At 50.6% G+C, this 17,069-nt stretch overlaps 1 protein-coding gene across 1 annotated transcript in view; it reads right to left on the bottom strand.

Annotated features, from left to right (window-relative positions):
• Nucleotides 1–7,664: 7,664 nt before the first annotated feature.
• Nucleotides 7,665–17,069, bottom strand: part of LOC125755866 (basic proline-rich protein-like) — a gene marked incomplete at its 3' end in the record, with an annotated part of 30,406 nt that continues 21,001 nt past the window's right edge. Inside the window, exons 5-6 of the mRNA XM_049115059.1 lie at nucleotides 9,132–9,202; nucleotides 7,665–9,097 (exon numbers count right to left, since the gene is read on the bottom strand). Coding sequence (XP_048971016.1) covers nucleotides 7,665–9,097; nucleotides 9,132–9,202 — 1,504 coding nt within the window. The remainder of the gene's footprint in view (nucleotides 9,098–9,131; nucleotides 9,203–17,069) is intronic.

Here is a 17,069-nt window from a genome sequence, read left to right as displayed (position 1 = left end):
TATTATAAAGCTACAATAATCAAAAGAGTGTGGTCCTGGCATAAAGACAGGCAAATAGACCAATGTAATAGAATAGGGAGCCCAGGAATCAGCTCTTGTGTGTATGGTCAAGTGGTCTTCAATAAGGGAGCCAGGACCACTCAATGGGGAAAAGAAAATCTATTTAACAAATGGTTTAGGAAAACTAGATGTCTGCGTGAAAAGAATGAAGCTAGATCCTTATCTCACACCAGACACAAAAATTAACTCTGGAAAGGATTAAAGACCTAAGCATAACACTTAAAACTTCAAAAATCCTAGAAGAAAACATAGGAGAAAAACTTTATGACACTGGACTTGGCAATGGTTTCTTGGATATGACACCAAAAGCACAGTTGAAAGAAGCAAAAAATAGGCAGAGGGAACTATATCAAGCTTAAGAAGCTTTGTGCATCCAAGGACACGAGCAACAGAGTCAAAATGCAACCTATGGAATGGGAGCAAATACTTGCAAATCATGTATCTGAAAAGGGGTTAATATCCAGAATAATAAACAACACCTATAACTCAACAACAACAACAAAAATCAAATAACCCAATTAAAAATGGGCAAAGGACTTGAATAGACATTTCTCCGAAGATGATACACAAAAGCCAACAGGTAGATGAAAAGATGCTCGACATTAATCATCAGAGAAATGCAAAGCAAAACCACAGTGAGTTATCAACTCACACCCATTAGGATGGTGACTAGTTAAAGAAAAAGAACAACAACAGAAAAAAAAAACCCCACAAATTATGGCGAGGAGATAGAGAAATTAAAACCCTGTGTACTTTTGATGGGGTCATAAAATGGTGCCACCTCTATATAGAAAACAGGATGGCAGCTCCTCAAAAAAAAAAAAAAAATAGAAAAGAGAACTAGACTATGATCCCGCAACACCACTTCTGGGTGTATTTCCAGAATAACTGAAAGCAGGGATTTGAAGAATGATGCTACACCCATGTCAATAGCAGCAGTATTCACAGTGGCCAAGAGCTGAAAACACCCGGATTTCCACCAGCGGATGGATGGATAAACGAAACGTGGACCGTACGTGCAGTGGACTATTTTCAGCGTGAAGAAGGAAGGAAATGCCGTCACACACATGGGGGGACCTTGAAGACATCATCCGAAGACATCATGTGATGTAAACCAGGCACAAAACCACAAATACCGTGTTTGTCTTCCACTAATATGCAGTCCCTAGCATAGTCAGACTCAGACACAGAAAACAGAGTGGTGGTCCCCAGGGACTCCAGGAGGAGGAGGAATACCTAATGGGTATGGATGTCTCACATTTGCGAGACATAAACGTTCCAGAATCTGTTTCATGACACCGTGAATGTGCTCCTCGCCCCTGAGGTGGACATTTAAAGTTGGTCGAGGTGGTGAATTTTATGTCATTTTTTATGTCATTTTTTTAAACCTCAATACAAATAATCAAACTTGTTATCGTCATCACTGATCTCATCAGAAAAATCACTGCTGAGAAGCAGCTCATCACAGTGCTAGCGACAAGTTCTCTAAAATTCAGATTTTCACATAAAACTCAGATGTTATTGGCAACGGCTGTTTCCTTGAATGATAGGCTTACCCTGTTCACGTCTGGATGAACGAAATATCTGCCGAACACCCGTATCTGGATAACCACCTTTTGTCAATGGTCCTGTTAAGTAAAAATCGCGTTCCACAGAAAAGGAGCTAGTTCAGCTCATAACTCAAATATTGTCTGAACGATTTCCCCGAAGACGAGGGGAGCACTCGGCACGTGACAGAGTTGTTCTCAGCACTTGCCATTTGTTACCTGGAGTCTCAATTGGTTCCTGTCCCCAGACCAGGTGGCTTGTAAGCAGTAGGGATTTCTGGAGGCTGGAGGTCTGAGATCTGGGGGCCACTGCCACGGTGTTCTCTGGTGGGAGCCTCGCTCCTGGCCCACCGCCGGCATCTTCTCGCTGCGCCGTCACACGGTGGGAGGGCTAGGGAGCCCTGTGGGGTCCCTTTCATAAGGGCACTAACCCCATTCACGAGGGCTCCACCCTCATGACCTCAGCGCCCCCAGAGCTCCCAGCTCCTCCCAATGCTATCACTTTGGGGGTAGGATCTCCCCATTTGCAAATCGGGGGACATCAACTATTCAGACTGTAACACACAGAATGTTAAAACGGTGTGTGGTCATCAGAACTTGATAATATTAACGATTTGTGCTGCTTGTCAAGGACATGCTGTTTTTTCTTTTCTTGCCCACAAGCGTGTGGGCAAGGGGTGCCCTGGTGGCTGGTGTGCCTCGGTGGCATGGCTTCCACCGCACCCAGCACTGCACCAGTTCTGCCAGTGCGTCACTGCGAATGTCCCCACAGTGGTCCCGGAGCCAATGACAGGACTCACGAAGGAGGTCTGCAGCCTGAATAGTTCAGTGCACGTGCGCTTGCTGTCAAGACATCACGTCAGTAGGGCGCCTGGACGGCTCCGCGGTTGAGCATCTGCCTTTGGCCCAGGTGTGATCCTGGGTCCTGGGATCGAGTCCTGAGTCGGGCTCCTGCATGGAGCCTGCTTCTCCCTCTGCCTGTGTCTCTGCCTCTCTCTCTCTCTGTCTCTCATGAATAAATAAATAAATTAAAAAAAAAAAGACAGATGTCACCTAAGTGAAGACCTTCGGCGCTGAGCAGTGCTCATAGGGGACGTCTGCACACCAACCGCAAGCCCAGCCATGCCTGTAGGTTCCTCTAGAAGCAGGGCAAAAGGGCCATGCTGCCACCAACTATTAACTCAATATTCATGTTTGTGGTTGGATATTTATAGGATGACTTGCCGATCGTTGGAAGGCGGCTCTGCTGCGATGTCCCTCGCGGACTCTCTCTCGGCCCGGCCTGCCTGCCGTTCTGGGCCAAGTGGCCTCCGGGCCCTGGTGTGGCCACTGCCTCTGCCCGCGTGTGAGCGAGGGCCGCTCTGGAAGGCACGCCAGTGGCTTTAGCATTTCTACTTTGAAAAACTGTTAACAAGCAAATTCTGGCTTCTCAGCCTCTCACGTCTATGCTTAAAGCCCTCCGTTCTTTTTCCTTTAAATGGGATGGTTGGTCTCAAGAGTCTGTAGGCTAACCCACAGGTCCTGCTGCACGAGCCGCGGTGGAGGAAACCGGCATTTATAAGCCCAGAAAATAGCTCTCGTATCTTTGCTTCTTACTGACACTTTCACCCTGTTTCCCCAGAGTGCATTCCTTGCGTCTCTTCACCATTTTCAGTGTTTTCACGCATTGACCGAGCAGATGGGGGCTGAGAATGTGAATCTCCCGGTCTTCCTTATTAAGTCAACAACCCGTCATTAAATATAGGACAAATACTTTATAAATAAGTTTTTAAAAAAGATTTTATTTATTTATTCATGAGAGACATAGAGAGAGAGAGGGAGAAGCAGGTTCCCTGGGGGGAGCCTAATGCAGGACTTGATCCCAGGACCCCGGGATCACGCCCTGGGCCAAAGGCAGACGCTCAACCCCTGAGCCATCCGGGCATCCCTATAAATAAGTTTTGATTCTGAAATAGAATATTATTGGGACACCTGAGTGGCTCAGCGGTTGAGTGTCTGCCTTCAGCCCAGGGTGTGATCCTGGGGTCCTGGGATCGAGTCCCGTGTTGGGCTCCCTGCAGGGAGCCTGCTTCTCCCTCTGCCTGGGTCTCTGCCTCTCTCTCTGTGTCTCTCATGAATAAATAAATAAAATCTTTTAAAAAATGAAATAAAATATTATTTTAAAAAGATTTAGTTATTTATTTGAGAGAGAGAGCACATGGGCAGGGGGAGGGGGAGAGGGAGTAGGAGCATCTCAAACAGACTCCTCACAGAATGTGGAGCCTGACTCGGGGCTTGATCCCACAACCAACCCCCTACCCCGAGATCATGACCTGAGCTGAAATCAAGAGTCAGACACTCAACCAAATGAGCCACCCAGGTGCCCTGAAATAGAATATTACTGAATTCTAAGAGAATACGTTTTTGATAAAATTTGGAGAAATCCCCAAGAAATCAAAATAATATTGCAAAACAAACCAACCAAGAGAAACAGATTGGACTTCAGGAAAAAAAGGAGAATCCTTCTGAGAACTGATTGGAGCTGTCCAACAAGAGGCAAGGAGGAGTGAACTGCCCATCGTCAGAGGTAACCAAGCTGGACAACCATAGGCTGGGTACCATGGAGACTCATCCTCCAGGGGGGAACGAGGCTCAGTGACCTGGAAGCTTCCCCAGCCCTGGGGGTCTACTTTCTGGGGCTGCTCTTCACCCCCCAGGCCTCCTCTCCCCCACAGGCTGGAGGCCTTCCTCAAGCTGGGCCCGAGGCCTTCTCCTCCTTGTCCCACTCACCTCTGGGATCTCAGCGTCCTTCTACCTGGTGCCTCCCAAGTGGCTGCAGAAGGAGAGGTCAGGTCTTCACCCCCAGGGACTGAGGCCCAGCCGGGAATGGAAGCAGCTTGTGATGGGGAGGGAGGCCCTCGCCGGCACCACTTCCTGCAGAGGGGGCAGGCTGTGATAACCGCGCCACCGCCCAGCAGCTGCACCACATGGCGCCATCACTGTGCACAGCCCAGGGCTTGCCTCACGTCTCAACCCTCTCGCTGCCCCGGGAGGTCAGTGCTCCACTGTCTTTGCAGAGCTAAGGCCTAGAGGTTCCCGGGATTGGAGACTTTGCTCCTGACCCCCAGCCGGAGGGGACAAAGCCGGGACTCCACACAGGCCGTCTCTCTCAGGGCCTGCACATTGACCCTCTGTGCATCTAAGCCCAGGCGGAGCTGGAGAACATTCCAGGCCCAGGGAAGACCTCGTGGCAAGTGGCAGAGGGACAAAGGAGGGACAGGCCTGGAGCGCCCGAAGGAGCAGGGGCTGCGAGCCACACCGTGGGGCTGGGAATCCCATCCTGCTGGTTAGTGGCTGTTGATTTGGGGTGAGTGACATCTTGTCCCCTGGCGCTCACCGGTGAAATGGAGGCTCAGAGGGTTGCTGTGAGGATGAAATGTTACCAAAAAGGTCAGGACACAGCCCAGGGCTTGGGAGGGCAGGCATGCAGCCCAGGGCCGCCCACCCACCTCCTGCCTTGGAAATGTTTTCCTCTAGAACACGCTCTTCCTTTGCAGGACCTGAGCACCCTGCATATAAGTGACAGCGAACATGGGATTTCTCTTGCTTTAGCGATGAGAAAAATCGCCTTCCTCACTCTGCGTACATTTCCATTCAAAATGCATAGTTGCTATAGCAAAGTTCAGCGACCCAGAACTGGGGCACACGTGCTGGATGTCAGGCTCTCCCAGGACATGATGACAGCCCTGCTGGTGAAGGCCCCACTGGGGGTTGCTTGGAGCCAGGGCCAGAGCTGACCCAAGAGGCTCCACCAGGGGGAAGGGGGGCACTGGGTGAATGAGGAAGTGGGCTCGCAGCTCTGGGGCCACCTTGATCCCTCTTCCCAGCCGCCTCCTGGGACTCTTGGAATTGAGTCTTCCCCGATGTTTCCACTGGCTCCGCAGTGGCTTGAAGACAGTGCATTCAATACTTTTTCTAAAAAGGAAGGAGTCAGAAGATAAAGATTCATTCTTGTCTTTGACCTACAGAGACTTGGAGAATAAAGGATACTATCACCAACATAAAGGCAAGCTCTTGCAGAATTGAAAACAGGATTGAGACTTTCAGAATCAGTAGTTAAGAATGAAAGCCTAACATCACTATATTAATGTGTACAAAACATTTTTAAGAAAAGAAAGAACACAAGAAATAAGCACAAAACCCCAAGCACAAACGAAGATAGAGCAGATCAAGTATATCCATTTGGGTTCTAAATAGCTACACTTAATGTCTTTGCTAGAGAAAAAAACGCTCTCAAATTGGGTTTGAAGACTTTCACCTGCATATCTCCCCACTTACCCACCCATCCACTGATGTGTCCATTCATCAACCCATCTATCCTGGAACCTACCCAACTACTTACCCATCCATCTATCCCTCCATCCACCCACCCACCTGCTACCCAACCATCCCTCCATCCACCCATCCACCCACCCATCACCCATCCACCCATGGGTCCCAAAGCAGGTCCTGAAGCAGCACTGTGACCCAGCTCTAGCCCCACTCTACTGTGGCCCAAGGCAGTCATGATGTCCCAGGAACATGAATCCATCCATCTGTGAAGGATCTATCCATCTATCATGCATCATCTATCCAACACCTGAGCATCCCCCTGTGCCGGTGCCCAGGATCCAGAGATGGTTCGACTGTGCTTCTCGCCCTTGATTCTGTCAGCATGCACATGGTGAAGAGCAATCTGGAAACAGACATATTAACAGGATGCAGCTGGTGTGGTGGGGGGTCCAACATTGGCATGTCTGCAGGGGATGCAGGGGCGCTTCCCAGGAGAGGTGTACTGTGAGCTGGAACTAAAGAGATGACCTTATACTGGTTTGTAAGCAGAGGCACTGGGGAAGAGAGCCTCCCCATCAGAGGGAACAGAATGCCTACCTCCTGTGGGCAGGGGCTGTGGAAGGAACCTGATATGGGCAGGGAATAACCGAAGACAAGGCAGAGAAAGTTGTAGTTGAGGGACAGATCCTAGGGGTCACTTGGTTCCAGGCTGAATATTTTGAATTTTATCTTGTGGGCATTGGGAGCTCTGAGGTTGTTAAACATGTAGTGACCTGATCATGTTTGTCTTTTATAAATGTTGCTGGGACCGTGGTGGTGGAGGATGGGCTGGAGGAGGCAAGTCTGGAGTAAGGAGGTCGAGAGGAGGGGATTGCCGTGGCCCAGGTGAGAGATGGTGGGGCCTGGGTCATGGCATGGCAGTGACGGTCCCATATCCCCTAGCAAAGCCTATGAACATATGGGTTGGGTGGTTGCTATGGAAACATCAGATATTTCCCTTCCTGCCTGAACAGGGTGGACTTGGAGTAGATGTTGGGCTTTATAGACGTGAAGGTGGACCTGGGCTGCCCTAAATGAATATTGCCAATGAGATGTGTGTTCCCGCCCTCCTCTGAGTGACACTTCACCCAGAGGAGGCCATTGCGTCAGGGATGAGCAGAGATGGAGCAGCCCTTTCTATCCCGAGGGCGGGATGGAAGGCATTGAGTTCATTAAGGCTGCTTAGGTCAATTACAGCAGTGGGATGAGTGACCTCACATAAGTCTGCAATACAGCTGTCACTTGGCAGCAGAAACGTGTGACCGAGCAAGAGCTGAAGAGACTCTCAATTCCAGTGCAGGAGTGTCCCTTTCAGAGCACTTACTGCAGTCTTGTCTGCTGGGTGGGGGGAATGCTAACAGCAGGAAAGTAATGGTAACATGGTGCTGACGGTGCTGATGGTGGTGATGGTGGTGGCGCTGATGGCGCTGATGGCGCTGATGGCGCTGATGGTGGTGATGGTGCTGATGGTGGTGATGGTGGTGGCGCTGATGGTGATGGTGCTGATGGTGGTGATGGTGCTGATGGTGGTGATGGTGGTGGTGCTGATGGTGGTGATGGTGGTGGTGCTGATGGTGGTGATGGTGCTGATGGTGCTGATGGTGGTGGTGGTGGTGGTGGTGGCGCTGATGGCGCTGATGACGGTGATGGTGCTGATGGTGCTGATGGCGTTGATGGCGCTGATGGTGGTGATGGTGCTGATGGTGGTGATGGTGGTGGCGCTGATGGTGGTGATGGAGCTGATGGTGGTGATGGTGGTGGCACTGATGGTGGTGATGGTGGTGGCGCTGATGGTGGTGATGGTGCTGATGGTGGTGATGGTGGTGATGGTGCTGATGGTGGTGATGGTGGTGGCACTGATGGTGGTGATGGTGCTGATGGTGCTGATGGTGGTGGTGGTGGTGATGGTGCTGATGGCGTTGATGGCGCTGATGGTGGTGATGGTGCTGATGGTGGTGATGGTGGTGGCGCTGATGGCAGTGATGGTGGTGATGGTGGTGGTGCTGATGGTGGTGATGGTGGTGATGGTGGTGATGGTGGTGGCGCTGATGGTGGTGATGGTGGTGGCGCTGATGGTGGTGATGGTGCTGATGGTGCTGATGGTGGTGGCGCTGATGGCGCTGATGGTGTTGATGGTGGTGATAGTGCTGATGGTGGTGATGGTGGTGGCACTGATGGTGGTGATGGTGCTGATGGTGCTGATGGTGGTGGTGGTGGTGGCGCTGATGGCGCTGATGGCGGTGATGGTGGTGATGGTGCTGATGGCGTTGATGGCGCTGATGGTGGTGATGGTGCTGATGGTGGTGATGGTGGTGGCGCTGATGGCAGTGATGGTGGTGATGGTGGTGGTGCTGATGGTGGTGATGGTGCTGATGGTGGTGATGGTGGTGGCGCTGATGGTGGTGATGGTGCTGATGGTGGTGATGGTGGTGGTGCTGATGGTGGTGATGGTGGTGATGGTGGTGATGGTGGTGGCGCTGATGGTGGTGATGGTGGTGGCGCTGATGGTGGTGATGGTGCTGATGGTGCTGATGGTGGTGGCGCTGATGGCGCTGATGGTGTTGATGGTGGTGATAGTGCTGATGGTGGTGATGGTGGTGGCACTGATGGTGGTGATGGTGCTGATGGTGCTGATGGTGGTGGTGGTGGTGATGGTGGTGGCGCTGATGGCGCTGATGGCGGTGATGGTGGTGATGGTGCTGATGGCGTTGATGGCGCTGATGGTGGTGATGGTGCTGATGGTGGTGATGGTGGTGGCGCTGATGGCAGTGATGGTGGTGATGGTGGTGGTGCTGATGGTGGTGATGGTGCTGATGGTGGTGATGGTGGTGGCGCTGATGGTGGTGATGGTGCTGATGGTGGTGATGGTGGTGATGGTGCTGATGGTGGTGATGGTGGTGGCACTGATGGTGGTGATGGTGCTGATGGTGGTGGTGGTGGTGATGGTGCTGATGGCGTTGATGGCGCTGATGGTGGTGATGGTGCTGATGGTGGTGATGGTGGTGGCGCTGATGGTGATGGTGCTGATGGTGGTGATGGTGCTGATGGTGGTGATGGTGGTGGTGCTGATGGTGGTGATGGTGGTGGCGCTGATGGTGGTGATGGTGCTGATGGTGGTGATGGTGGTGGCGCTGATGGCACTGATGGTGGTGATGGTGGTAGTGCTGATGGCGCTGATGGCGTTGATGGTGGTGATGGTGGTGATGGTGGTGATGGTGTTGATGGCGTTGATGGTGGTGATGGTGCTGATGGCGTTGATGGTGGTGATGGTGGTAATGGTGGTGATGGTGGTGATGGTAGTGATGTGGTGATGATGGTGGTGGTGATGGTGATGGTGATGATTATAGTGGTGATGGTGATGGTGATGGTAGTGATGGTGCTGATGGTGGTGATTGTGATGGTGGCAGGGATGTTGATGGTGGTGAAGATGATGGTGAGGACTACTAACTTTATGTTGTGCCTATTGCTAGTCTCTATTCTAAACACTGTACCTAAATCAACCCCTCTAAGTCCCACAGAAGCCCTGTGAGGAGGCATTCTCATCCCTACTCTACTGGTGGGGAATCCGTGGCACTGGAGAAGTTAACGTGACTTGCCCAATGTTGAGTAGAGCAAGGGCTGGACACCATCAAGCTTTCTTGTGACCCAGTAGTTGATGCAGAAAGCAGGAAACGTTTTGGAAAAAAGTGTTAGCCCTCAGGAGAGGATAGGAAGTGGGCTGGCTCTAAGTGACTGGGACTCCGTCTTTGCTGTGTGCCTAGGCTGGAATGGGAGAGGGAGGGGGAGGCAGTGAGGACACAAAGGCTCAGGGGGAGCTGCCCCAAGCCACACACTTCCTGAGTAGTTCCAGGACAAGAGACGGAGCTCAAGGCTCGATATGAAGAAAAATTCTTGTCCCTGAAGACCTAGGGGTATAGTGAGCACCCAACCTGGGAAGGGGTGTAAGTAGAGCGTAATTGTCGTGGTCTAAGGGACTGGACTTAGGCGACTTCTGTGGCCTCTTTCGACTTTGGGATTCTATTGTCTCCATGACACAGACGGGGAAGCTGAGGCACAGTGAGGCGACTTGTCCATGGATGCAGAGACAGTGGGCAGTGGGTGCCCGGGCTGTTTCCACTCAGCCACCGCTCAGAGCCAGAGCAGGGAACCATGTCTTTCCCACCCCCCCCACGTTTCCCTGCAGAGGAACAGCTTTTGGGGGACACCCCTGGGCCTGGCTGGGGAAGGGACTGGTTGTCCTGCAAACTGAACCACCAGGCCGGAGGCGCCTGCCCCGCGCCTGTGATCTCAGGGCCCAAGCGGCTCATCAGCAAGGGCAGCCAGGCAAGCCCCGGGGTGGGAAGAGGCACACGGCGTGGGGCCTCAGGGAGACCAGGTGCCGTGCCCGGCCCGGGTTTCTCTCCCGGGGGCAGCGCCGTCATGATGTCAAGGCACAGGCTGTGAGGCTTGCAGAGCATCGGTCAGACCACTAGGCCATGGCTAGGGACGTGTCTACACGGCCCGGCTCTGGTCGGGGGTTTCCCCAAGGGCTTCCTGCTCAGGGGAGACCCCTGAGGGCACCACAGGTGGGGGGCTGTGCTCCCTCCGGGGCCCCCCCACCCCAGGGCCTCTGCTCACCCGCCGCACCCCCTGTTGGCCGGGGCCACCCCTCCTGTGTCCCGGCTCCTCTGCTCATCTAAACAGCTGCTGCTATTCGTTCTGGGTGATTTCCCTTATTTATTGCCACATTTTCGGGAGGCACATAACTCTGTCTTCCAACCATTTTACTGCAGCCTCTTGAAATTGAAACAATTGATCAGGCCTCGCTCTCCCCCCTTTGTCCCAGCCCCGCCCCCCAGCGGCCCCCCCCACCCCTTCTCGTTCAAGCCACAATTAGATTTTCATCCATTTTCTCTGAAGAAAAAAATTCATTTCCATCTCGGGCCCAGGAGCACCCCCAGAGTTGGGGGGATGTTGCTGGGCGGGGGCCAGAGGAGGGCGGCTGCCTCTGCCCTTCTGGGGTCGGGCGGCCTTGCTGCTGGCACCTGATGGGGGAGCTGCTGAGGTGGGGCCGGGGCATGGCAGGATGCACAGATTGTGCACTGGCCTTTAGAGATAAGGTCGACGAGGTCATGGGCCTGGCAAGTGTCGGGCTCCAGTGTGAAAACTCCCCTGGGTGTCCGAGCGTCAGACAAGGCGCTGACAGGGGGACGGATGCGTCCTTGCCGCCAAGACGGTGACAGTCTTGTCCCTGCTCGTCTTCCCTCTGCGGGCTACAAGGACACCAAGGACCAAGCTTACAGTTGAAATTCGAGAACTGCCGTGGGCTGAGCTGCGGCCAACCCCCTAGAGAGGGCCAGGCACTGCCGGGGACCCCAGCTCCCTCTCAATGAGGATGCTGACTGTTTGCTCAATACCCCAAAGTGGTGGCGCCTCCTCTCGCCCGCCCCAAAGCCCCGTCAGCTGAAGCCCCCCTTGCTGGCGTGTCTATAGGGGAAGCAGCGACGAGGCTGGGGAGCGTCAGCCCTGCCTGGGGCTCTACCAGTGGGGTGGCCGGGGAGACAGGGCCACTGACAAGGGACAGGGGCCCTAAGGAACAGGCTCCCAGCAGGTGAGGATCCCAGCCTGGGTTGTGCCCACCCGCCTGCCTCTGTGTGAGGCCGGGGAAGGAGCCCAGCACCGCGGGGCAGGTGCTGGCTTCCAGGCTCTTCCAGGCTCTTCCAGGCTCTTCTCAAGTGCCCATCCCAGGGGTGCTGGGGGGTGGCACTGGCTCCCATGGACAGGCAGGAACTGCAGCATCTGACAAGACCAGAGATGCTCCATCCCTTGCCGAACAGAGGCCGGGGGAGGAGCTCCTTGCAGGGACTTGGGAGCAGAGGCCACCTGCAGAGCCTGCGCACAGAGGCCCTCCCCTTGCTGCCCCCCACTGCGTGCTCCCTACAGCGACCCAGCGCCCCCCTTCCTTCACTGCCCACAGAGGCAACTGAAAGGAGAGGCTGGAGGTTCTGGAGGGTGAGCACAGGGCGCAGGGGTCAGCTGCCTGGCCCCATTTTAGAGCTGGGGAACCCGAAGCCCACAGAGTTTCAGGAATGCACTCGAGGACACGGAACCCGAAGTGCCCAAAGCAGCTCCTCTGGCATGAGGCATGGCCACGTGTCACCCCCACCCTGCAAGGCCTGGGTGACACGGGAGCAGCTCTTGAGAAATAGCGGAGAACAGCGCTGGCTAGACTTGGGTCCCAGCCACGTGGCGGGCTGTCTGCTCCAAAGGGCCCCTTCTCGGCCATTCCCTGCCCCCCGCCGCCGATCTGACATTCCCACCATAGCTTAGTTCCGGGCCCTGAACTGTGCGGGTGGAAGGATGCCCTGTGCGTTCCCACATGTCACACCCTCTGTGAGATGCACCGTGTGTTTGTGCGAACCTGAGGTCTGCTCCTTTCACTGCGCAGCGTACTCCACTCCGTGCGTGTGTGACCACTTATTCATCTCCCATTGAACACCATTGGGGTTATTTCCAGTTTCTAGCTAATAGCATGACTTCTTCCTTCCGCGGCCATACACGTCCTCTTTGGTACATCCCCAGGCGTGGAATGGCTGGGTTGGTGGTTAATGTACACCTAATTTCCGAATACACTGCCACAAGGTTTTGCAAAGTGGTTTTGCCATTTACGCCTTACCCACCTCAGGGTATGAGAGCGCCTGTGCTTCCACATCACGCATGCATGTCACAGTGGACCTTTCCACTCTTAACCCTTCTGGTGAGTGTGAGATGGTGTCTTGTGGTTTTAATGTTCACTTCCCTGATGACTAATGAGTCTGAGAACTGGGTGTTTCCTAATTGGCCCAGACTATATCCATTTTTGTGAGTTGCCTATTCACATCTTTTGCCCATTTTTAATCAGATTGACTTTTTATTATTGATTTTTGCTTTTCATTTAGTGGTACCTTTGAGGAATGGAAGTTTTAAATCTTTGTGAAATTACATTTTTTTTCTTCACGATTACTTCTTTTTGTCCTCTCTAAAAATATCTGCCGACCCCTAAATAGTGAAGATATTTTTTCTTCTAGAAAAAATGTGCTGGTCGGTCAGGTGGGTGCTCCAGGAAGAGGGGGCTGGGCCCTGCTGCCTTTGGGAGCCGCGATCCTGGGAGTGCGATTCCAGCAGCACAAGCCCCGGATCTCAGGGCACTGGGGGACATAGCCCATGATCCTGTGGTCCCCATGGGACAGGGGGAGGCAGGGAGGGCACAGGACAGCAAGGACCCTCCTGCTGCTGAGCACCCCCAAGCTGTGCAGGTCAGCACCCTCCACTGCCCCGGGAGCACCTAGACCAGTGTGGACTGGGAGCTGCGGGTAGTTACTGGGGGAGCTGACTCCAGAGCTGGAGAGCTGGCCGCCACCAGTGTTGTTGTTTCTCCTGGTGTCACTCTGTGCCTGGGAAGGAGCGGGACCGCCAGGGAACAGGGCCCTCACGGGGTCAACAGCTCCCACTGAGCTGAAAGGGGTGGGGCATCTTCCCCAGGTGCACACACCTGAGAATCAGCACAGCAGCCCCTCCCCCAGAGGCCAGCTGAGAGGACCAGGGAAGAGCAAGTTCTTGACCGAGCAGCACTGGAAAGCTCTAGGGGAAGTCAAGGGATTTACAGTATATAGAACTAGAGGGTACTCCTCCTAGTTTTTTCTTCCTTTTCTGGTACAACTCGTTTTTATATCAGACTGTAAATTTCCATTTTTTCTCTTTTTCCACTTTAACTACAATATTTTACCACCTCTTCATTTTTAAGATTCTTCCTTTTTGACTTTCATATTTCTACAATTACAGGTCCTAGATATATTTTCCACTTCAAGATTACCTTCAACACAGTCAACTTAATTTTGGGAAATATACAAGATATGTTTTTGTTTGTTTGTTTTGTGTTTTTTGTTTTCTCTGCCTCATTTTGTTCTACAATGGCGGAAGTTAATACCTTCTAAAACATGACTAGCATGCACCCAGAACCAAGGGGTATACTGGCTGGTTTATACTGTGAGATTCCTCATTCCCATTCTGCCCCCCTCTTTTTTAAAAATAAACTTATTTTTTATTGTTGTTCAATTTGCCAACATGTAGAATAACACCCAGTGCTCATCCCATCAAGTGCCCCCCTCAGTGCCCGTCACCCAGTCACCCCCACCCTCCACCCACCTCCCTTTCCATCATCCCTAGTTCGTTTCCCAGAGTTAGGAGTCTCTCATGTTCTGTCTCCCTTTCTGATATTTCCCACTCATCTTTTTCTCCTTTCCCCTTCATTCCCTTTCACTATTTTTTAAATTCCCCAAATGAATGAGACCATATAATGTTTGTCCTTCTCCAATTGACTTATTTCACTCAGCATAATACCCTCCAGTTCCACCCACGTCGAAGCAAATGGTGGGTATTTGTCGTTTCTAATGGCTGAGGAATATTCCATTGTATACATAGACCACATATTCTTTATCCATCATATTTTGATGGACACTGAGGCTCCTTCCACAGTTTGGCTATTGTATACTTTGCTACTATAATCATCAGAGTGCAGGTGTCCCGGCATTTCACTGCATCTGTATCTTTGGGGTAAATCTCCTGCAGTGCAATTGCTGGGTCATAGGGCAGATCTATTTTTAACTCTTTGAGGAACCTCCACACAGTTTTCCAGAGTGGCTGCACCAGTTCACATTCCCACCAACAGTGCAAGAGGGTTCCCCTTTCTCCACATCCTCTCCAACATTTGTGGTTTCCTGCCTTGTTAATTTTCCCCATTCTCACTGGTGTGAGGTGGTGTCTCATTGTGGTGTTGATTTGTATTTCCCTGATGGCCAGTGATGCGGAGCATTCTCTCATGTGCTTGTTGGCCATGTCTATGTCTTCCTCTGTGAGATTTCTGTTCATGTCTTTTGCTCATTTCATGATTGGATTGTTTGTTTATTTGCTGTTGAGTTTAATAAGTTCTTTATAGATCTTGGATACTAGCCCTTTATCTGATAGGTCATTTGCAAATATTTTCTCCCATTCTGTAGGTTGTCTTTTAGTTTTGTTGACTGTTTCTTTTGCTGTGCAAAAGCTTCTTATCTTGATGAAGTCCCAATAGTTCACTTTTGCTTTTGTTTCTCTTGCCTTAATGGATGTATCTTGCAAGAAGTTACTGTGCTGCCCCCCTCTTTTATCTCATTTATGTTTTTGTGGTCAATGTTGGGGCTTTCTACAAGTATTTCTGGTTTATATACATTTGGGACTGAGCATCTTCTAACATACAGAACTTAATATACTCAGAACCAAGAGGATCACCCTCTAGGACCCCTCAGGTAAACTACATTCTCCCTCCACTACAACTTTGTCATCACCACCATCTCCCACTCCCCACCCTTTTTTCTTCTCCTTTTTTCTTTTTCGTTTTTTTTCCCTCTTCTCCTTTGGGATTCTTGGCCTTTTATTTTCTGCTACTTTGTTTTAAAGTTTGTTTTTCACTTTAGTGGTCCTTTTGTTTTATTTCATTCTTATCTTTGTTTTCAATTTCTGGTCTCTGACCTCATCAGAATCATCTAGGCTGAAATTTACTTAGGTCATGGTTGATATTCTTGACTTAGCCTGCTCATACAGCCACTCTGCACTGAGCAAACTGACTAGAAAGAAGAACTCACCACAAAAGAGAGAATCAGAAACAGTACTCTATGCCACAGAGTTACAGAATTTAGATTACAATTCGATGTCAGTAAGCCAATTCAGAAGCACAATTATAAAGCTACTGGTGGCTCTGGTAAAAAGCATAAAGGAAACAAGAGACTTCATGACTGCAGAATTTAGATCTAATCAGGCCAAAATTAATAATAAAATAAATGAGATACAATCCAAACTGGAGGTCCCAATGATGAGGGTTAATGAGGTAGAAGAAAGAGTGAGCAACATAGAAGACAAGTTGATGGCAAGGAAGGAAGCTGAGGAAAAAAAGAGAAAAACAATGAAAAGACCATGAGGAAAGGTTAAGGGAAATAAATGATAGCCTCAGAAGGAAAAAATCTACATATAATTGGGATTCCAGAGAGTGCCTAGAGGGCCAGAGGGCCAGAAAACATATTTGAACAAATCATAGCTGAGAACTTCCCTAATTTGGGGAGGGAAACAGGCATTCAGATCCAGGAGATTGAGAGGTTCCCCCCAAAAAATCAATAAAAACCATTCAGCACCTCGACATTTAATAGTGAAACTTGCAAGTTCCAAAGATAAAGAGAAAATTGTTAAAGCAGCAAGAGACAAGAGATCCCTACCTTATGTGGGGAGAAATATTAGATGAACACCAGACCTCTCCACAGGGACCTGGTAGGCCAGAAAGGGCTGGCAGGATATATTCAGGGTCCTAAATGAGAAGAACATGCAGCCAAGAACACTCTATCCAGCAAGACTCTCATTCAGAATAGAAGAGATAGAGAACTTCCAAGATAGGCAGAAACTGAAAGAATATGTGACCTCCAAACCAGCTCTGCAAGAAATATTAAGGGGGACTCTGAAAGAAAGAGGAGAGGACGTCCAAAGAAATAATCCACAAAACAGAGACTGAATAGGTGTTATGATGACATTAAATTAATATATTTCAATAGTTACTCTGAACGTGAATAGGCTAAATGATTCCATCAAAAGACGCAGGGTGTCAGACTGGATAAAAAAGCAGGACCCATCTATTTGCTGTCTACAAGAGACTCATTTTAGACCTAAGGACACCTCCAGCCTGAAATGAAAGTTGGAGAACCATTTACCATTCAAATGGTCCTCAAAAGAAATCAGGGGTGGCAATTCGCATATCAGATAAGTTAAAGTTTATCCCAAAGACTGTAGTAAGAGATGAAGAAGGACACTATATCATACTTAAAGGGTCTATCCAGAAAGAAGACCTAACAATCACGAATATTTATGTCCCGAAGGTGGGAACTGCCTTATTATATAAATTAATAACCAAAGTCAAGATATACTTAGATAATAATACACCAATATTGGGAGACTTCATCATAGCACTTTCTGCAAATGACAGATATTCTAAGCACAACATCACCAAAGAAACAAGAGCTTTAAATGATACACTGGACCAGATTATTTCACAGATATTTACACAACTTTACATCCAAA

The sequence above is a fragment of the Canis lupus genome, chromosome 10 (assembly GCF_003254725.2).
Source record: "Canis lupus dingo isolate Sandy chromosome 10, ASM325472v2, whole genome shotgun sequence".
NCBI lineage: Eukaryota > Metazoa > Chordata > Mammalia > Carnivora > Canidae > Canis > Canis lupus.
This window is presented reverse-complemented; position numbering and strand designations above follow the sequence as displayed.